Below are 21701 nucleotides of genomic sequence, written 5' to 3' on the forward strand. Positions count from 1 at the left end.
GTTTACAATTTGTTTACATAAGGTTTATAAAAATGTCAAATTTAGGTCTGTCTGTTCAATCCGGCATGCAATAGAAAAGTGTAATGTAGACAAACTGTGTGGTTTGTTTCTTATTATTCCTAAACCTTACTGGGTAATGAAAGTGCGGGCACAGAGCATTAAATACGGGTTGTTAGAGGTCATACCTTGGTGAGGCGAGGCATGGTTGTTGGAGACTGCATGGGACCCAGCTGGCCTGAGACATTGCTACCCCAAGAATAAACCTACAAATGAAAAACACATCATTTGATTTTTCACACAAAGTATCAGGACCAGTATTATCTTAGTAGCTGAATGTGCAAATACAGGTTATTGTGTCAAGTAGTTTACACATTAAACATAACTGTTTTTGGAGGTTGAAAAATAAGAGAAAATGTGATGGGTGCCCAGTTAATAGTAAATTGCAGTAATCCAGATGAGTTATCACAAGGGAATGGATTAGTATTTTGATAGTTTCTCAGGTAAGGAAAGGACAGATTCAGAAGATTTTTTAGGTGAAGGTGGCAGGATTTGGTGACGAAATGTCAAGGATGAAAGAGAAAGCAAAGTGAAAAGTGACACCAAGGCAGTGTTTACTTGGTCCGGTGAGGGGGACTGTGGAGTTGTCAACAATAATAGAGATATCAGGAACAGTGGGAGGCAGAATAACCATAAACTCAGTCTTGAGCTCATTTTATAATCTTTGCATTTAAACCATTTTGTAAAGATTGTTTCAAATAACTACTAAACTAGGCCTTTAATACAGCACAAATATCCAGGGCCCGTTGTCACAGTAAACAAAACCCCCTAGGATCCTGGTTTCTTTCTTATAATCTGCGGTACCATTGGGGTTGTATTATGTACACAAATGTTTATTACTTTCACTCATGGTTATTGACATGAACACAGATTTTTGTTTGAAAACACAACATACACTCAAATACACTCACTCACACTTCACGATTATTCATTTAACTGCTACACAGTAGTCTATGTAGATCAGGGGCGTCCAACCTGCGTCCCTCCAGCTGCTGCAGGACTGCATCTCCCAACCTCCTCAGCCAGCCCCTTAGCTGAAAGAGCATTATGGGAGATGTAGTTCTGCAGCAGCTGGAGGGCCACAGGTTGGACGCCTCTGATGGAGATGATCATATTCATCGGAAATGCAGACCTGCAATTCTAGAATAATGCAATTGAAATGTAACTTAGTTATCTTGCAAAGCTTATATTATCATACCATAAAATACAATTACACACCTACTATTTTTATTGCAAGTTTTTATTACGACCCCTTAAAATCCTTTAGCTAATGGATTCTGTGTACACAGCTAACTACCATTCATGGCAGTCCTATTTTCTATTGATGTCTCTGGAAACGTTGAAAGATCGTCCAGTAATAAGGCATCTTTGGATTTGTAAGGAGAAAACGCATCCAAAACAACACCACCATTCAGTAATTAGTAAACCCCTTAAAAGAGAATATTTTATTTTAAAATGCAGTAAGCTCATTTGCAAAAGCAGGAGATCCATACAATATCATATTATTTTCAGGAAAAAAATAAATAAAAACAAACTTTACCTGGGATTTGGCAGTAAGAGCTAGTGAATGGTGGCTACCAGCTGCCAACCTAACCACTTCTTTACCATCCATACTGCGCACACATAGAGGCTGCAACCTAGGGGGACATTTTTATACAGTATTTTGTAGTGTTGTAATTTATTTATGGTATTACATAATTTTGAAATAGATATGCAATGTGAGAACCCATACATCCCCCTTGTATTATTTACTACTGAAACGCTTCACCTCCCACAAACTTTACAGCTGCTGCAATGGTAAGTCATTAACCGAAATAAAAAAATAGTATTTATCTATATATAAAACCACTGCAGGGAACAAAACAAAATTTACATTCTATTATTTCTTTCATATAAATATGTCTAGAAATCAATGATTCTACTTAAAGACCTTCATAGTTCATTCACAATCCATACTCTAGACCAGACCTGGGCAAAGCACGGCCCGCGGGCCACATCCGGCCCGCTGAATAGCTCGGACCGGCCCGCAAAGAGTGTCCTGGTGACTCACCAATGAGTCCGGTGTCCCCCCCCGCCCCGGTCACTTACCTTAAACTCCTGTGTTGGAAGCGTTTGTCTCGGGTGCCGGCGCTTTACGCTGGGCGCCGGCATATGACGTCAGACGCCGGCGATCAGCAGTGAAGCGCCGGCACCCGAGACAAACGCCTCACGCTTCCAACACAGGAGTTTAAGGTAAGTGACCGGGGCGGGGGGGGAGATCCTGAGAAGGGGGGGTTAGGGAGTTAGAGGGGAGATACTGAGAAGGGGGGGTTAGGGAGTTAGAGGGGAGATACTGAGAAGGGGGGGTTAGGGAGTTAGAGGGGAGATACTGAGAAGGGGGGTTAGGGAGGGAGGTCTTACTGTGTGTGTGTGTCTTACTGTGTTTGTGTGCATCTTACTGTGTCTGTGTGTGTCTCACTGTGTCTGTGTGTGTCTTACTGTGTCTGTGTGTGTGTCTTACTGTGTCTGTGTGTGTCTCACTGTGTCTGTGTGTGTCTCACTGTGTCTGTGTGTGTCTTACTGTGTCTGTGTGTGTCTTACTGTGTCTGTGTGTGTCTCACTGTGTCTGTGTGTGTCTCACTGTGTCTGTGTGTGTCTTACTGTGTCTGTGTGTGTCTCACTGTGTCTGTGTGTATCTTACTGTGTCTGTGTGTGTCTCACTGTGTCTGTGTGTGTCTCACTGTGTCTGTGTGTGTCTTACTGTGTCTGTGTGTGTCTCACTGTGTCTGTGTGTGTCTTACTGTGTCTGTGTGTGTCTTACTGTGTCTGTGTGTGTCTCACTGTGTCTGTGTGTGTCTTACTGTGTCTGTGTGTGTCTTACTGCGTGTGTCTTACTGTGTTCATAGCTTATTCAGTTATTGTAATAAATATTTTAGCCCATTTTTTAGCTCAAAATATTTTTTCCTTTTTTTTCTCCTCTAAAATCTAGGTGCGTCTTATCAGCAGGTGCGTCTTATAGAGCGAAAAATACGGTATGCACTCCGAAGCCTTGTTCATTTTGTTCACTTCTGTGCTGTGCTAATAGTTATTCAGGCCTTACTTATTCAAGCACCTCTACCAATGACGTAGGCTTGAATAACTTTATTAAACAGCACATAAGTTAACAAAATGGACAAGGCTTCGGAGTTTGTAGTTTGTAGAGGTCTGGCCCTCTAAAACCATTCCAATTTCTCATGTGGCCCCATGGGAAAATTAATTGCCCACCCCTGCTCTAGACTGTGATATTGCCAACAGTTCATCTGGTTGCAAACACACTTACCTGGGTAGGACATCTCCATGACCCAGTTGTCCTTCTTTGCCTCTTCCCCAGCTCCATACCTCCGTTTTTAACGATGGCAAAAGCAAATCAGCCTCGCCACTGCTGGTGGGTGTTAGAGCCACAGTTCTCATCTTTGCTCTTCCTACCTTTCTCAGGAGCCTGGGAGATACTGCAAACCAAAGCACATTTGTGAACAATACAATACTGTCTCCAATGCTTCATGTTGCAGAATACGCCAACAAGTATTTAACTTGCATCTTTAGAAAGTTTTTGAGCTTTAAAAATCACAACAGGCATTATTAAACATGAATCTGAAATTACCAGACAAGCCCAAAGACTTGCTGTTCCCACACAAATCTTGTAGTGCTGCCACCGCTTCAAGGGATTCTGGGTAGGTATGTGCAAATTAGGTTAACAACTATCACCTGTTTGCCTCTATATACACTTTATACATGGACCACCTACAGCAAATGTATACTGTACTAGACAGCCTTTACGCAAAGCCTGGGACAAAGGTGAAGAAGCCAGATTACCACTCATGGACAGCTACTTCATCCTTAATGGGACTCTGTGTGGTAGGAGCACTTCAAGATTTGTGTGGGAACACCAAGTCTCCGGGATTGCTGGCGATTGCAGATTAGTGTTTAATAATGCCTCTGCTACCCCCTTAATTTTAAGTGAAGGGTTTTTCCATCATCTTTAGCCCAGCACAATTTATGTTGTGTGCACTTCAAACTGGAGGGGGACTGCACAACTCCCAAGTACAGGTGATTTCTGAATAGATCTTATTCAATTATGTGTACGCTACTAATATATATTTTGTGACACAATATTGCACCACTCTGCTCAGATGTACTCTTATTATGTGTGTTAAAAACTAGGACATGTTAATTTCCTCTCAGGCTGTGTAAAGGGTACCAAAACACATGCTAATTGAACACTATGTTATGTATTGTCACATTTTATTTACCCTGGGAGAGCAGCCCTGGAAGGGAAAGTCTTCTGTTGCCTGCTTCTGCTTCTTCCTCTCTTATATCCACAAGGCTGGAGCTCTTCTTGCCCTGCATAGATTCTAACTTTACTTGTTCTTCTCTACTATCTCGTAGCCCATCGTGAACAGAGGAGCCCATAGCAGGGGCTAGAGTTCCTGATTCACCAAGGGATCCAGAATAAAAATGCATGACCTTCTTCAGTGAAAGAGCTCCAGCCTCACAAGTAGCAGCTACTTTGACACTAACAGCAGAAGCGCAGGACACAACCAAGCTGTTCAGAGAAGATGCTGTAGTGGTGGTGGCAGGATTCAAGTGACAATTTCTTAACTCTTCTGGTTTCTTTACTGGTTCCTGGATGCAAAAGAAACAAAGGTCAAAAAGAGAAAAAAATGCACCTAAACACTAAAAGGCACAACGAGATAACTTTACCTATAACTTTATCTATATAATTGTATTGCCCATATAATCACTATTAATTAAATGATCCTTAGGCTGCACGTCCAGGTTTTCAGGATGTAAACTTTGTGTTGCGGTTGTGAAAATCTCTCAGTTATGGCACCAATTAATTTCCTCAACTTAAGGAAAAAGAGCCGAAGTACTGTGCATTCGTTCAGCTGAGTGTGGTGTGTTTAGTATGGCTGAGAGCAGCGACATATTTACTTTACGCCTCTGCGGCCGCCTTCTTGCCTAAGCACCAGGATATGTCAGCACAGTTTTCATTAGTGTAAATATGCCCGCTGGGAAGATCAGAGATTTCGTTTGTAACGGACCCATTGAGCAGCAGTGTAGTGGATCCTCATCACCCAAGAGGGTGATCTGCCTCCCTCGTTTCACGGCAAAGGCACTTTTATACAATGAGACTCGCCTCTGGTGGGACCAAACCACTCTTACCAACTATTTGGAGAAGGATATGATACCTAGAGGATTACGTCTCAAAAAAGTGCCAACTACCATCTTTTGCAATGAATTTGTGGATGAATGGAATGAGGCTTTAACGGACTGTTCATTTCGTATAATGAGATGTATTATCAAATATGAAAATAAAAAATTGGAGGGTCTTCAACAAGACTTCAAAGTACTAAAGGAGGATATCTCGCAATACAAAGATCTTCCGGATTTTGATCCTCTCATGTTACAGATGAATGAAAATATTGAAAAATTGGAATGTCAAATAATGGAAACAAAAAAGATCAAGTTGCAGAGAGACATAACGGATTACAAATTGAATCAAGTATATGAATGGGGCAGGTGGGAGAGATATGACCATTTACCTAAATCTATTTTGAAAAAATCTCAACGCCACAGATCAGCATTCACTAAGTCCAAAGTAACCTTTAGTTCCTCAGAGATGGAATCAGAGAGTGGTGATAACTCGGAAGCAGATATTGCTGCTTCTCAACCGGCAAAAAACCCATCATATTATCGAAAACCCAAACGCACAAGGGGTCTTAAACCTATCCTCAAAGACATTGACTAGTGAGCAGATAGAAGTGCTAGCAAAAGGACTCAATTTTTCCCCAGTTAACAAGTTTAATGCGTTTGCCTCTATTTGCCAAGTGAATAAATTTGTGCGTAATTTAACAATTAAAAAACATTTTTTTCATGCACAAGATTCTAATATAAATCATGCATCACTACTGTTTATAAATGAATTCAAAGGTATGAACTTCCGAGAGCAAATATCCCTAGTGGCTTTACAAGCTTTAGACTCAACTCAATCACCGTCTATCCGTGACGTTCATACCAATGAATATCATTTTAATCGCAATCCAGATTTTTACCCTGTACAGTCCAGGGCTGATTGCATGACTCGATTCCAAGAAAATGTAATTAAGGAATTTATATCATTGGAGGACAGGGTTAATGTCGGTAAGTCTGTACGTGACAATCTAACAAAAATTGAACGTGAAGCTGTTCGCTCACTAAAGCTGGATACCGAATTAACCATTAAAATGTCCGATAAAGGCGGTATGGTAACAGTAATGGATACTACTTGCTATATAGAACAGATGCAAATAATGCTTAATGATGTTACCACATATAGAAAACTAGAGTGTAACCCCACAGAGAATTTTAGTAAAAAATTATCTAAACTATTGGAGGATGGGGTAACATTAGGAGCCATTACAGCCAGTCAGAGTGAATATCTACTAGTAGCAACCCCTGTGACACCAGTGTTATATGGTTTACCCAAAATACACAAAGGTATTATTCCTCCCCAAATGCGACCAATTGTTTCATCCAGGGGTTCATTGTTAGAAAGACTTTCCTCTTGGCTCGATCAGTTATTGCAACCTTTTGTGCAACGTGTCCCAGGGTTTCTTAGGGACACTAAGGATGTTTTGGCTCAGTTAGCCAATATTAAATGGAAAAAGGGTTGGCACTGGCTTACATGCGATGTAACATCGCTGTATACCAGCATTCCATGGGATGTTGCACTTAGAGCATTAGAATTCCACTTAAAAATTCATAGCAGGTACACACCTGATTTAAGTGAATTTATATTACTAGTCACCCAATTTCTTATGTCTCACAACTTTTTTTCTTTTGAACGAGTGTACTACCTGCAATGTAGTGGTGTTAGTATGGGTGCTAGACATTCCCCTTCATTGGCAAATCTAACGATGTCTTTTTGGGAACATATCTATATTTTTGACGTTCATAACCCTTTTTTAGATTCTATACAGTGGTACGGAAGATACATCGATGATCTCCTATTCATTTGGGAGGGAGATGTGTCTTCCGTACCACTGTTTATCGGTTATATGAATGACAATCCATATAATTTGAAATTCACTCATGAACTCTCTTCTAAGACAGTCTCATTCCTAGATTTAAGCCTTATTGCTAATAATGATCAAGTTATAGATACTGTTACTTATAGAAAACCAACTTCAGGAAATGCATTACTGAGAGCGGATAGTAACCATCCAAAACATACTATACGGGCCATTCCTGTTGGCGAAATGACACGCCTTAAAAGGAACAGTAGCACTGAGTCTAATTTTCAAGCACAAAATGAAGGGTTAATCACTCGACTTAAACAAAGGGGGTATTCTTCTAGACAAATCCAACGAGCAGAGAATATAGTTAGATGCAAAAATCGCTCACAATTATTATTGAACAAAAGTAATAAAAGTACTAAGATAGAAAGTAAACCGGTATTAGCATTAACTTATTCACCATTTTTCAACATTGCTAAGAACATAGTTACTAGGAATCTGTATATATTAAAAGAAGATCCAATTCTTTCTCAGATTTTATCTGCAGGGTGTGCAATTGTTCCCAAACGGGCCCCCACATTAAGAGATGATTTGGCTCCTAGTATGTTAAATAATCAAAATCTCAGTGATAGTATGTGGCTACAACAAACGTTTTTTTCCGCTGTGGTCGTCATCCATGTAAAACATGCAGATATGTTAAGGTTACTAATAAATTTACTAATACTACTGGCACTAGGGAATTTCATATAAAAAAATATTTGAACTGTTGTAGCAGCAATGTAATTTATGTCATTGAGTGTTCCAGCTGCGAAGTTAAATATATAGGATGTACCAAACGACAATTTAAGACTTGCATTCTGGAGCATCTCCATGACATAAATCCCCATTCCATACGATCAAAATCAGGGGCTTCTGCACACTTTTTGGATAAACATGCGGGCTCAAAAAATTATTTTGTAGCCTATGCTATTGAAAAGGTGACATCTGGTTTTAGAGGAGGTGATTTACATAAAAGATTACAAAATAGAGAAGCTTTTTGGCAGTTTACTCTTGATACCTGTATACCAATGGGACTTAACATTAAACAGGAATTATTGTTACATTATGATTAAGATTTATTTGATACAATTTTGTCTTGGTCAAATCAGGTATTTTTATTCAAAAATTATTTAAGATCATTATGCAAGTGGTAAATATTACCTATATGTTTATGCACCTCCCTGTGATATTAAAGCACTGTGAGCAGGTTAAAAAACACAATATACATGTAATAGCCTCATTGACATATATACATATTATTTGTGGATCAATAGTGTTTATATATTTGCTGTAGGTTGTGTTGCTGTGCTCACGCTGTTTACATTAGTCTTTTTCATCTTATTGCATCTAATTGTTTTGTAATTGGATTTTAATTGCCAGGGGTGTAACTAGACGCCTCAGGGCCCGGGTGCGAGAATCTGTTAAGGGCCCCCTCCCCCCCTCACCCCCCCCCCAAAAAAAACATGATTTTTACCCAACAATTTTTTTTCAACTAATTCAACAAATTCAATTTACATATTGAATCATATCTGTAAAAAAATCAAAGAAAAAGGGGCGCATGTACAAAGGGCATAATCCAGGGGTGTCCAAGTTTTTTCTGCAGTGGGCCACTTCATCAGAATTGTATACGTGCGCGGGCCGCACTCATTTTTCACTGTGACAAAAAATATGGCCTTTAATAAAATATGCAGATTAAAATAAAGTAAAATGACACAAAACCTTTACTCTTCCTCTCACTGATTTCTGGGCCTTGAAAGTTTTGCGACTACAAATTCAGGATTCCCTAGATTTATTCTAGGGATGAACTAAAATGAAAATTCTGGACCAAAACATTCAGGGTTCACTTAGCCAAAACTGAAAATGACCCCCACCTTTAAAAATAATAATAAAAACTCACATGTTTAATAAAAGTAGGTAACACACAATTGGACAAAATTAGCAATATGACTTGGCATGATAGGAGTGTGATTGCTAACAGCAATCACACTCCTATCATACCCAGGCAACCAGTAAATGCTGGTACCTAGGCATGATGGGACTGTGCTCGCTGTTAGCAATCACACTCCTATCATGCCAAGTCAGCCAGTACATGCTGGTACAGGGTGGCTGTAAGTGATGTGCAGACCCCATACTGCTGGCAGCATCACTACACAAGGGGGGCAGCTAGCTAGGTTTCAGCATGTACTGGCTGACTTGGCATGATAGGAGTGTGATTGCTAACAGTAGTCACAGTCCCATCATGCCTAGGTTCCAGCACTTACACATCCATCCAGTAAATGCTGGAACCTAGGCATGATGGGACTCTGATTGCTATTAGCAATCACACTCCTATCATGCCAAGTCAGCCAATACACGCTGGTACAGGATGGCTGTAAGTGATGTGCAGACCCCATACTGCTGGCAGCATCAATACACAAGGGGGGCAGCTAGCCAGGTTTCAGCATGTACTGGCTGACTTGGCATGATAGGAGTGTGATTGCTAACAGCAATCACAGTCCCATCATGCCTAGGTTCCAGCACTTACACATCCATCCAGTAAATGCTGGAACCTAGGCATTATGGGACTGTGATTGCTGTTAGCAATCACACTCCTATCATGCCAAGTCAGCCAGTACATTCTGGTACAGGGTGGCTGTATGTGCAGACCCCATACTGCTGGCAGCATCACTACACAAGGGGGGCAGCTGGCCAGGTTTCAGCATGTACTGGCTGACTTGGCATGATAGGAGTGTGATTGCTAACAGCAATCACAGTCCCATCATGCCTAGGTTCCAGCACTTACACATCCATGCTATCACACACACACACACACACTCATTTATTCATATAATCATTAATTCACAGATTCATTCCCTCAATCACACACACTCATTCAAACACCCTCCCCACCTGCACTGCATCTCCCTTCGATGCCGCTAACAGACTTCAGCAGGGGGCGTGGCCTCCCTCTGCCTTCTCTGCTAAAGCACAGAGGAAGTAGGAAGTCACGTGAACACCGCTTCCTCTGTGCTGTCCAGAAGACCCTCCCACAAGTAAGTAGCAGGGCTTGAGGTGCGGCTCGTGTAAGATTGGTTGCCCTGGCTGCCGATCTTACGCGGGCCGCACCTCGAGGTCTCGCGGGCCACATTTGGCCCGCGGGCCGCATGTTGGACGCCCCTGCCTTATTTAAAAAAAAAACAAAAAAACTTAAAAAAGATTTCGGGTGGCCCCTTGGCTTGGGCCCCCCTGCCGCCGGGGCCCGGTGGCAGTCGCGACCCCTGCGACCCCAGTAGATCCGCCACTGTTAATTGCACGTGTTGATGACGAGTAATCTCACCACTCCCCCCTTTTGTTGCCTTACTTAAGGGAAACAAATTCAGTGGTGAGTTATCTGTGATAAAGAGCGGGGTACCGCTTGAAACGTGTCAGATTTGGGGTTTCCTGTGTACTGGATGCACAGGTGTGAACTATGCTTTTTAATCATTAAGTAAAATAAAGCTGGAAGTTGTTTTTTTTTCAAATGCTGGATCGATCCCTTTGTTTTTTTTTTGTGTTCATTCCATGCATCAAGTCCGTGCGGATCCGTGCAGATGAATATATAGGGAGGTGAGCTGGCTTTTGCATTTATTCAAAGGTACTGCTGTGCCTGAACCTGCTTCTCTAGGCCTAGTGTGCCTAGACAAGAATATGAGGTTAGTAAATTGTGTGGCGTTGTAAGCGTTTGCAACAGTCTGGCTGAGAATGGTCAGTATGAGTTTACTTCTGTGTGAGTGTCAGTGAAACAGAATATGAGTCAGTAGGCTCAGTATGTTCAGTGTGGTTAACAGTCAGTGTGTGATTTTAAATCGGTTTGGATAAAGAATTTCAGAAAAGCAGCAGAAAGGTAGTTCCACTATTCATTAAACCATGGCTTGAAATTACTTTGTTCTTGCAGCAGTTTGGCAGCTAAAAGTCAGTCCATTCTGTAAGTAAAGCATAGGTGTTTGTACAAAAAAAAGAGCTCTACAACATAAACACAAGTGTTGATTATAAATGAGCAGCAGCAAAAATGACGTTTCCCAATGTATTCCGATCATAGGTTGAGCCAGCACTGTCTACACCAACAGTCCTCCAACTCAAACAGGCAGCTGCATTAAAACTTCTCTACCACTGCCATTCTACAACATACACATCACCAAAAACGTATGAATGTATGTATCTCAAAAACTGTATTCAACAAAGTGTCAAAAAGTCAAATGCAAGAAGTCCATGTTGCAATATGTTTTGAATATACTAGAAGCACACAATTTTCATGAACTTGATCTCCGACTACTACTGGAACTTCAAAGGGATTACTTCGTAAATACTGTGTGTTTGTCTCACTCTCTCCTTGGATTTTTTCTTTGTTTACAAAAACTTCACTCTTAACTTGTTTCCGGACAACGACACGATGAAGATCCTTGAGTTTCAAGTTACAAATGCAGGACAAGGTGAGCTACAAGTCATCAAAGTCATCAAATGGGCAGCAAAAATCTAGGAGTTGTAAGCAGAGACCCCAACTGCTCAAGTATTTGCTGACTGACTAGAGAGAAAATCACTGGTCACTCACATTAAGATTAAAATAAGGAAAAATTAAAGGTTTATTATTTTTGCTGCTACTACTACTATAGAAATGAAGTAGAGCTAGCATTGCGATGTTACCTTTGCGATGAGAAATCATATTGTAACTCCTGCACACTTGCAGATAAGTGTGCTATTATAACCAAATTTGAGTGTTAAAACTCAGCTGCAATGGATAAATGCAATGACAGTCTGTAAATGTGTGCTCCCTGTGCATGTGCTAAACAATGTAAACTAGATGTATGTCACTTATTACAAACTAAACAGCTTATTGTGCCCTTTCTTATGATTAGCAAACTAATTTTATGAAATGTCCTGCTATATAGTTCAAAATTAAAATTATTTCTTAAACATTTCAAGATAAGGCAAATTTGTCTATCATGAGAGACGAGGCCCTGACATGTATGGCAATATACTAGTATCACGTTGTTCCATTGTGTATTTTATAAGGAACTTATGTATTTAGTCCCAAAGCATTCAACAGTAGTGCCTCACATAACAGATTGCAATTAGAACTCATCTTATGAGATCCCTTGTCCAACAAGACATTCAGTGATGACAGTCTACTGGCTTGTTCACTAAATTGAACTAGTTGGTTAAGATAAAACTTACCAGCGTTATCTGCTATGAATGGTCTACTTTTTCCTGCAAGTTGGGTTGGGGCAAGCTTGCCTGTACTATTGGTGACATTGAGGAAGTCTCTATACAGTGCCAACATAATTATTACATAAGTACCTGTAGTGCCCAGATGAGAATTGTGATGCAAAAGGGGTTAATAGTGGGATGAAGGCATGTTGGTGAAAGGGTTAATTTTTGAGGAAGAGATTGATTTGCTGTTTTCAGTAATTATTTTTATAAATAGGATATTTTTAAAACAAAAATATGTCATGTACAAATCTCTAGTGCAGCTGAACAAATCATTAAACCTTGGATGTTGACAGGATAGGGAGCACAGCATGAGGATCCAGTGAAAATGTCTCCATATTAACGTAACTGATATACACATTCCTGTTAACTGGAATATACCGGTATATTTCTCTCTTTACAATAGTGATAGCTGTGAGAAGCAAGTAACTGAAAAAATGTTGAAAAGTGTTCATAAACTCGGCTCCCAGAGAAGTTGTATAAAGATAAACATTCTGTGTTTCAGTAAAAGAAAACATTGGTGAAATATTTGCACATACAAATATTATACAGCACTGAACTCAATAATTAATTTTTTAAACTACTTTTTGTATCATTTGTTTGCACCACACTTATCTTGGTACCCTGTGCTTGCAGATGTTTTACATACAGGATACTGAATTGGAAAAGAATTTAAAGCACTATCATTAAAATGTTACAGATTAAATCCTGCTTTATATTTTATGCAAATATAATTAAGACAGAATTGGATGTTGTTTTTTTAACAGAAAGAAAGCAGGAAAATTTAAACATAATTGCCTTGTTTACACACGTACTTTGTTAGTGAGAAATATCTGATAAATGACAGCTCACCTGTGTAATATTTGGTACAAAGGAGCCATTGTTTAGTGTAGACTTGGTTTCATGTTCATCCACGCCAGAACTGAAAGGCGTTCTAGGAACATCATTATTCAAACAAACCCCACTTTCACAAATGCTGACAGCGTCAGTGCCAAGTTCTGTTTCAGAAGACAAATGCAATTCGGGGAAAACGCTTTCATGCTCCTCTTGGGTTTCTGAAGAGCATGGATTGTGTGCTTTTGTTGGATTTTTCTCCCCAGAATTCAAGATAGGTTGAATAGCCCGGGGTTCAGGCTGTGATTCTGCCAACACGACACCAAGTGGACAGCAGTGAGCATCAGAAATTATAACATGGTCTTCCTTCTCAGTCATAGTAATTAGTAGTTCCCTGCAGTGGTTGCACCTTTCTGGTACTGGCTTTGGTTCTTGAGCAACAGGGCACTGAACAAGAGCCAAACTGTGAAATGCCCCACAAACTACCTGGAGCACAACTCTGCCTGCAAGATGCTCCACTCTCTGTGGCTTTGTCACTGGGAAGGCAGAGGTTATAAGTCCAAGCTGGCAACCAGTGCCCCATGCCCAGATCTCCCTTGTGTTGGACAGTGCAAGTGTGTGTTCTTCTCCACAAGACAGCTGCATAATCCTTACCCACCTAGGAGGTGTTGTGTCCTGATCGGTTATGGTGATGGCTGTTGGCTCTGGTATGGAGGGGCAATTTGTCACAGCACACTGTCCTGCTGTATTTTCGCCCCACATGTATACCATTCCGCTGCCTGTTACTGCTCCGCTGTGGAAGCTTCCTGCAGCCACATTGATAACATGTTGTCCCTGCAGAGCCTTTTCCAGTTCTGGAACTTTGCATGTGGTCTGTAGTAAGTTCTCTTTCCATGGCTGTTTTCCAAAACTAAACACCTCTCCACCTTAAAGTAAATACATTCAAAGATTAGGGGAAAAAACTAAGGTGTTTGCATGTGTAATTCATTCTAACAAGCTAAAGAGCTGAATCTTTTGTTTCAATTTTACAATTATATTCCCCTGTAAATTATTCCAATTGGAATATGTGCACCCATATGTGTTTTACCAGTAGCCTAGTACATGACACAAAATATATGGTATAGTCTTGTGTTTTTAATATAGACATTCTACACAGGTAGTATGCAGCTCATAACTGGATATTCATTTTTTGAATTTAAGTGAAAAAGAGCTAGTCCAATTTTAAGTAACTATTGGCACAATCACAACAAGGGCAAAGAGATTTATTTTACTACTGATACCTGTGGCCAGGCTACAGTTCCAACTTAATGTTTTACTATCCTATGAGACCTGTTAATGGGCAGCTCTGCATTGAAACTTGTTTGCTTTGCTGTATCTCACAGACAAACACATTATCTCCTTACCACTGGTCAGGAGTACCCCATGACCTATCCCAAGACTGGCATGGAGAACAGTTCTTCCTCCTAAGCCTGAAAGTTTCTCTGGATTCACAGGGACTGAACCGGCTTGCCATACATGTACGATGCCTCTTTCTGTGGCTCTTTCTGTATCTTCTGAGCTGCAAAAAAATGAAGCAAAAATAGACCATGGGATCCTGAATAGTTTTAAAGTCACTCACTAACTAACACATTACAGATGACGTGACGTATATCGAAAAAAAAAGAACTCGTTACAGCAACTGTTTCCAGTTAAATTGAAAGGATCATTTTTTGTAATAGGTTGATAACATCATATAAAACGCCCTCAACCTGTTAATAAGCCAAAAAAAATGTATGAGGTTTTATAGCAGGAATACTAATTCGACTGAATGCACACTCAGTACAGACAGAAGTTGAAAAGACACCCTGCACATCTGACGCTTTAAATTAAAATATTGTTCAATCAGATTTCAGATATAATACCTTTCTTTCTGTGTGTCCATCGGTCAGTGTTATAATCCCATCAGAGACTGCTTTCCTCCAGAGGATACTAACAAAAACAAAACAGGATTTATGATTTCATGCAGCCTACAAATCACTAACACGGACAGGTTTAAACATTCAAATAATAATCTTTGAATCTGAGGTTTGAATCATTGGGAAGGGTCCTACCGTGCTTTGGAGCAAGCAGAAGCACTCACTCACAAGTGCCATAAACCCACAGAACACAACAATAAGGCATGTGGGTATTGAGACAATGGTGAGTATTCACTGAACTTGCTGAATGGCTTCATGGACCACTTCATTTTTTAAATATGTTTTTTTCCAACACACCAAAAGTGATACTCAATCCCTGCCAAGTGATATAAGGTCCCACAAATTCCTTATCTGTTCAAAACCTCAATAAAAAAAACTGTCTTTGTATTATTTAAAGGCACACTCATATGCACTGTAATGCATAAGATAGCTGCATGGTCCCTTTACATTTGTTTGTTTTTCAAATGAATGTGTGTGTGTGTGTGGGGGGGGGGGTTTGTATTTGACACCCCTTCCCAACAGCTAAATGCTGTGCAGGAGATGTGTTCATATTTCAAGGCAAAAAAAAAAAACATTAAACAGTTGCCAGCACTACAAGGGTTTTTTTTGTTTTGTTTAAAGCAAATAAATGCACAAACTAGATATATTTATATATAAAGACTTTTTACCTAGCATCATAATCCAATTTTATACTTGTTTTGCAGATTTTATGTACCTTGGAAATATTTACCCCTAATCAGCATGAATAGACAAATGTACAGTGTTCATAACCAATGTAGATGTAAGCGGGTGGAACACTGGCAGCTCATCTGATGACTGTTGAACACATTTGTCTGCTCATCTGATGTTTTGAACACAAATAGAAGTTTTTACACAATGCTGCAATCAGAGCCCCTGGCAGAGTACAGAGGCTTCTGGTCATCTATGCTTTATCAATTGAAAGTAGGACGGAACTGGCTCACAGCATGGCACAGCACACTGTGTTCAGGCCAATTTTCAGAGAACAGCAGACTTCAAAACTGAGGGCATAAAATCAGGAGTAACTTTAGAAGTAGGGTAGTAAACACATGGATCAAATCAGTCAAAATAAGGGGCCAGTTTAATGGTTGTATTAAATACTAATAGGGGAGGGAAGAACATGGTTGATTAGAGGGAGCAGAAATGTATAATTCTCTGGCACAGTTTTCTATGGGGGTTTGTTCACTAAAGCATGAGCTGTCAGGAGAGTTGTGGTTTCAACTCCCTGAATTCACTATGCTGTATTGCCTCCTGACCTCAAGGGGATACACAGTGTAGAAGACCATTCTGCCAGATCACAAAGTCCCCTTGAATCCCATGTGTCTGACCTCTGCCTGAGTTAGTGTAGGCTCTAACTTAAGTTCAAGCCTCAATGGGGTTATTGTCAGGGACTGTAAGGTCATACACTGCATTCTAGAGCAGTGAGTTTCCTGACTTCCATTCCGGTAGGATGTTGGGGTATTGTTCTGGGTGAATGCATGCTCTAAGTGGCCTAAATCTTTTCCCCACAAAATGTCATTGGGGTGCCCAGACATAACATAGTATCCACTCTTGGTCTCCCAATCCAGATGGACCTTGCTGCCCGTGATGTGGATGTGAAAAACCCAGCCAGTCTGGTGGTTAGGGGAGAAACAGCAAGGCTCAACCGGTGTAAAGATAGCTCCCAAGCCGCTCTATCCGGTAGCAGCTGAGGTACACAGTCTGGTAATGATGGCCCCTTTTACCCAATTGCTGGGGTTGCACAAGCAATACCTTGTGGTAATCTCCCCAATCAATGTCGTTATAATCAACAGGCAGGGAACATAACATGAGAAGCCCAGGAGGTTTTGCCAGGGTGTAGCTAGTATTACTCTATGGTGCAGTTAACTTTGTTGGGAACTAATCAACTGGGGAGGACAGGTTGGTATGCTGAGGAAACAGAGATGGCTCTAGTGTGTGGGCATTGGCTGTGTAGATGGCCCTGCTGCCAGCATACAACACATGGGTACAAAGGATTGAAGACTGTAGACCCTTTATAATGAAAAGGGATGTTAGGGAAATAAAACTGGAACTCTCCTGTCAGCTTCCCATCAAGTGAATAAACCATTAGGATTTGCTCGCTCTTCCAGTAGAAAGAGTAAATCATAGACATCATTTGCGATGGAAAATAAGAGATCCCAAATGTCTTGTTTACCCCTTTTGGACTTAGATAAGGATCTCAAAATGGAAAGTATAAGCATAATTACAACTGATACCATTTTCACTTTTCATTGATTTTAAATCAATGGTTTATGAACAGTGGTCCTGTTGTTTCAATAAACTAAATTACTTAAGCGTTCTTGTGTAGAAATATTTTAGGACTGCAACTAACGATTATTTTCATAATCTATTAATTGGCCGATAACTTTTTTCGATTAATCGGATAAAAAAAATAAATGTACATATTTCGTTTATTTAAAATAACTGGATGTTAAAAACAAACAGCCATATACCCCCTGTATGCCTTAAACCCCCGATATGCCACTGTGCTCTCTGATATGCCACTCTGCCCTCGCAATATGCCTTATACCCCCTATATGCCATAGTGCCCTCTGATATGCCTTATACCCCAGATATGCCACTCTGCCCCCCAAATATGCCTTATACCCCCTATATGCCATAATGCCCTCTGATACGCCTTATACCCCAGATATGCCACTCTGCCCCCCCAGAGATGCCTTATACCGCCCTGATATGCCTTATACCACCTAATATGCCACTCCCCCCAAGATATGCCTTATACCCCCAGATATGCTCCTCTGTCCCGAGATATGCCTTATAGCCCCTATATGCCATAGTGCCCTCTGCTATGCCTTATACCCCAGATATGTCCCTCTGCCCCCCAAATATGCCTTATACCCCTTATATGCCACTGTGCCCCTGATATGTTTTATAACCCCCAGATATGCCACTCTGCCCCACCCAAATAACCCCCTATATGCCACTGTGCCCCCCACACTCACACTAACCTACCCACACACATGCGAACATACACAGACACACATAGACTAACCTATCCAGGCACATGCATGCTAACATAACCAGACACACACTCGCTGGCCACTTTATTATGTACACCTTGCTAGTACTGGGTTGGACCCCATTTTGCCTTCAGAACTGCCTTCATTCTTCGTGGCATACTTTCTACAAGGTGCTGGAAGCATTCCTCAAAGATTTTGGTCCATATGGACATGATAGCATCACACAGTTGCTGCAGATTTGTCGGCTGCACATCCATGATGCGAATCTCCCATCCCACCAAATCCCAAAAGTGCTCTATTGGATAGAGATCTGGTAACTGTGAGGCCATTGGGGTACAGTGAACGCATTGTCATGTTCAAGTAACCAATTTGAGATGATGTGAGCTTTGTGACATCGTGCATTATCCTGCTGGAAGTAGCCATCAGAAGATGGGTACACTGTGGTCATAAAGTGCTGCCATTTATTTAAATGAGAGCCCTTTCCTGCCGCTGATTGACTGCTTTAAGTAGCCAATTAGCGGCAAGAATAGTCAGACCATGTCGGAGGAAGGCTGCTGCTGTGTCATCACGGGCAGGTATCCAGCTGAAACAACTAAATCGTTAATAATCGATAATGAATATAGTTGGCAACGATTAGTTGGTCTGGGTACAACATGCACTGTTGTTTTAAAGGTAAATTTTAACTTACTTCAGACATATGCTACTTCGGAGTCGAGTGGAGATGTGCCAGGCTATAGGCTGCCCTAAGGTAAGAGTTAACTCCCTACGGATCCACCTTTGGACCTGATCCGGTCCAAAAATCCCTCTCTCTTATCCCATCATTAACATCCCCTGGCACTCTCATTAACCAACTCCCACACTCAGTCTCATCCAGTCCCCATCATTAACCCCTTAATGACAATTGCCGGTTCTGGCACGGCACGAAAAACAAGTCGATTATGACAAATGACGTGCCAGAACCGGCACGTCTTTAAACGGGTGCAGAAAGTGATCTACGTTCACTTTCTGCACCCAAACGGCGTTGCTGTAATGCCTCGACCTCAAGGCATTCAGCAACGCCACGATCGGCATTGGGGGCCATGTCTGGCCCCTCCCCGGGGCGTCAACAACCGCCATACATTGTATGGCGGCGGACGCCCGTTTTAAAAGCGTTTAGGAGGCGATCAACGATCACCTCCTAAACTTAAAGGGTGTCACTGGAATGCCTCGATCAGGAGACATCCAACGACACCAAACACTTACCTTTGGATGGACTGTGACCACTCCGGAGAGCGGTCACAGCCGCAGCTGCCGGTGATCTTCACCATCCGCAAGATGGTGGCGGCCCGGGAAAAAAAAACAATAAAGGTGAAAAAGTTCGCTAGACGGTCTCCAGACCCTCTAGAGAACTCTGGCTCCACTTGCAGGTTGAATACAGGTACTGCATTCAACCATGCAAGTCAATGGAGCCCAGCTTTCTAATCACAGTGTGATTAGTAAAAATAAATTAAAAAATAAAATAAAATTAATAATAATTAGAAAAAAATTGTAAAAAAAACAGTAAAATGTAAAAATAATTTCCCACTGATGTCACTATCAGGGAAACCTTCAAGTTGAAAAAAAAACTTACATTTTTTTTTAAAAAGGCAAAAAAAAAAATATATATAAAAAATATATTTTTGTGAGCAAGTCCTAAAATTAGCACATTAGCTTAAAACAATTCTCGCATGGAAAGAGTTAAAATACTGGCATATTAAATTCCCATGGGGTGTCTACTTTTAAAAAATGTATGATCTGATGGGGTAAATTGAATTCGCCGGGTTCAACAATGTCCCAAATAACACGGGGGGAAGGATGGCCACACATCTAATTTCCAATTAGAAAAATGCACATGTACCAAATGTGGCCTTTTAGTTCCCCACAAAAATGACAAACCCATGCATGTGGGGTATCACTGTACTCAGGAGATGTTGCTGAACACATATTGGAGTGTTGTGCGACAGCGGCATATACCAGGAGCTGTAAATTCATACATAACATAGGTGTGTGGGGGAAAAATACACACAAAAGAATACTACTGCAAACTTTGAAAAAATTCTGGTGGTAAAATGTGTGCATGCAAAGAGTTAAAATACCAGCATTTAAAATACCCTGGTGTGTCTAGTTTTCAAAAATACCATATTGGCTCGAATATAGGCCGCACTTTTTCCCCCCCACTTTAAGTCTTTAAAGTGGGGGTGCGGCCTATATTCGGGGTCTAGCGCCCGACGCCCGGGACATGCAGTCCCGGGCGCCGGGCAGGCAGCGGGGTTAGGGGGACCTGCATCCTACTCCCCGATACGCTCAGACAGCCTCCCCTGCCAGCACTTCCCACGGGGGGGGGGGGGTGCCAGCACGGGAGGTTGTCTGAGCGCATCGTGCGGACCGTCCGCACGATGCGTTTTACCTCTGCCCCCCCCGACTTACCGGAGCAGACTCCCGAGTGTCTTGCGGGGCCGGCGGGGGACATCTACGCAATACGCGTATACAACTTCCGGCACTTCTACTGCAATCTGAGTGATGTTAAGTCTCAGTTACTCCGACCTCTCTTGGGACTGGGTAAGCAGAACTAAATGTGGACCTCGTTTAAAAAGTATGGCTTAAATTAACAATATGTGCACCAACTTGTTTTTAAAACATTATATATATATATACCGTATTGGCTCGGATATAGGCCGCCCCCGTATATAGGCCGCACCCTAAAAGTTTGGTGCTTTTTTAAAGAAAAAGTTTTTTTCTTTAAAAAAGCACCAAAAAAACATGCTGCCACTCTGCCCCCCCCGAGATATGCTGTCACTGTCCCCCCCCCGAGATATGCTACCACTGTCCGTCCCCCCCCCCGAGATATGCTACCACTGTCCCCCCCCCCGAGATATGCTACCACTGTCCGCCCCCCCCGAGATATGCTTCCACTGTCCCCCCCCCCCGAGATATGCTGCCACTGTCCTCCTCCCTCCCCGAGATATGCTGCCACTGTCCTCCTCTGCCCCCCCGACTGACTTACCGGAGCTGACTCCCGGGTGTCTTGCGAGGCCGGCGGGGGACATCTACGCAATACGCGTATATAACTTCCGGTGCCGGTAGCATATCTCGGGGGGGGCGGACAGTGGTAGCATATCTCGGGGGGGGGGGGGGGGACAGTGGTAGCATATCTCGGGGGGGGGCAGAGTGGCAGCATGTTTTTTTGGAGCTTTTTTAAAGAAAAAAACTTTTTCTTTAAAAAAGCACCAAACTTTTAGGGTGCGGCCTATATACGGGGGCGGCCTATATCCGAGCCAATACGGTATATGGTTTTGTTGGGCACATTGAAATGGCCCGGCTCAAAGATGTACTAAATAGGGCATGGGCAGTGGATCCCCAAATGCCAAAGTTCAACATTGAAAAATGCGCATGTCCCAAATGTGGCCCTTTTGCCCCCAAACAGCCAGGCAAAATCATTCATGTGAGGTATCGCTGTACTCAGGAGATGTTGCCGAACACATATTGGGGTGTTTTGTGATAGTGACATATACGAGAACCTTTTAATTCATACCTGAAGTAAAATG

At 41.7% G+C, this 21701-nt stretch overlaps 1 protein-coding gene across 1 annotated transcript in view; it reads right to left on the reverse strand.

Moving 5' to 3' along the window:
• The window catches only part of LOC149287560 (alsin-like), a 31021-nt gene extending 15934 nt beyond the window's left edge, over nt 1-15087 (reverse strand). The window contains exons 1-7 of the mRNA XM_089492761.1: nt 15068-15087; nt 14570-14724; nt 13185-14092; nt 4326-4698; nt 3356-3524; nt 1598-1694; nt 186-263 (exon numbers count right to left, since the gene is read on the reverse strand). Of these exons, the coding sequence (XP_089348887.1) occupies nt 186-263; nt 1598-1694; nt 3356-3524; nt 4326-4698; nt 13185-14092; nt 14570-14724; nt 15068-15087 (1800 nt within the window). The remainder of the gene's footprint in view (nt 1-185; nt 264-1597; nt 1695-3355; nt 3525-4325; nt 4699-13184; nt 14093-14569; nt 14725-15067) is intronic.
• Between the last annotated feature and the right edge of the window lie 6614 nt (nt 15088-21701).

This window comes from Sceloporus occidentalis, unplaced genomic scaffold (assembly GCF_023333645.1).
Source record: "Sceloporus occidentalis isolate IW3139 unplaced genomic scaffold, rSceOcc1.0.p SCAF_59, whole genome shotgun sequence".
NCBI classification, from domain to species: domain Eukaryota; kingdom Metazoa; phylum Chordata; class Lepidosauria; order Squamata; family Phrynosomatidae; genus Sceloporus; species Sceloporus occidentalis.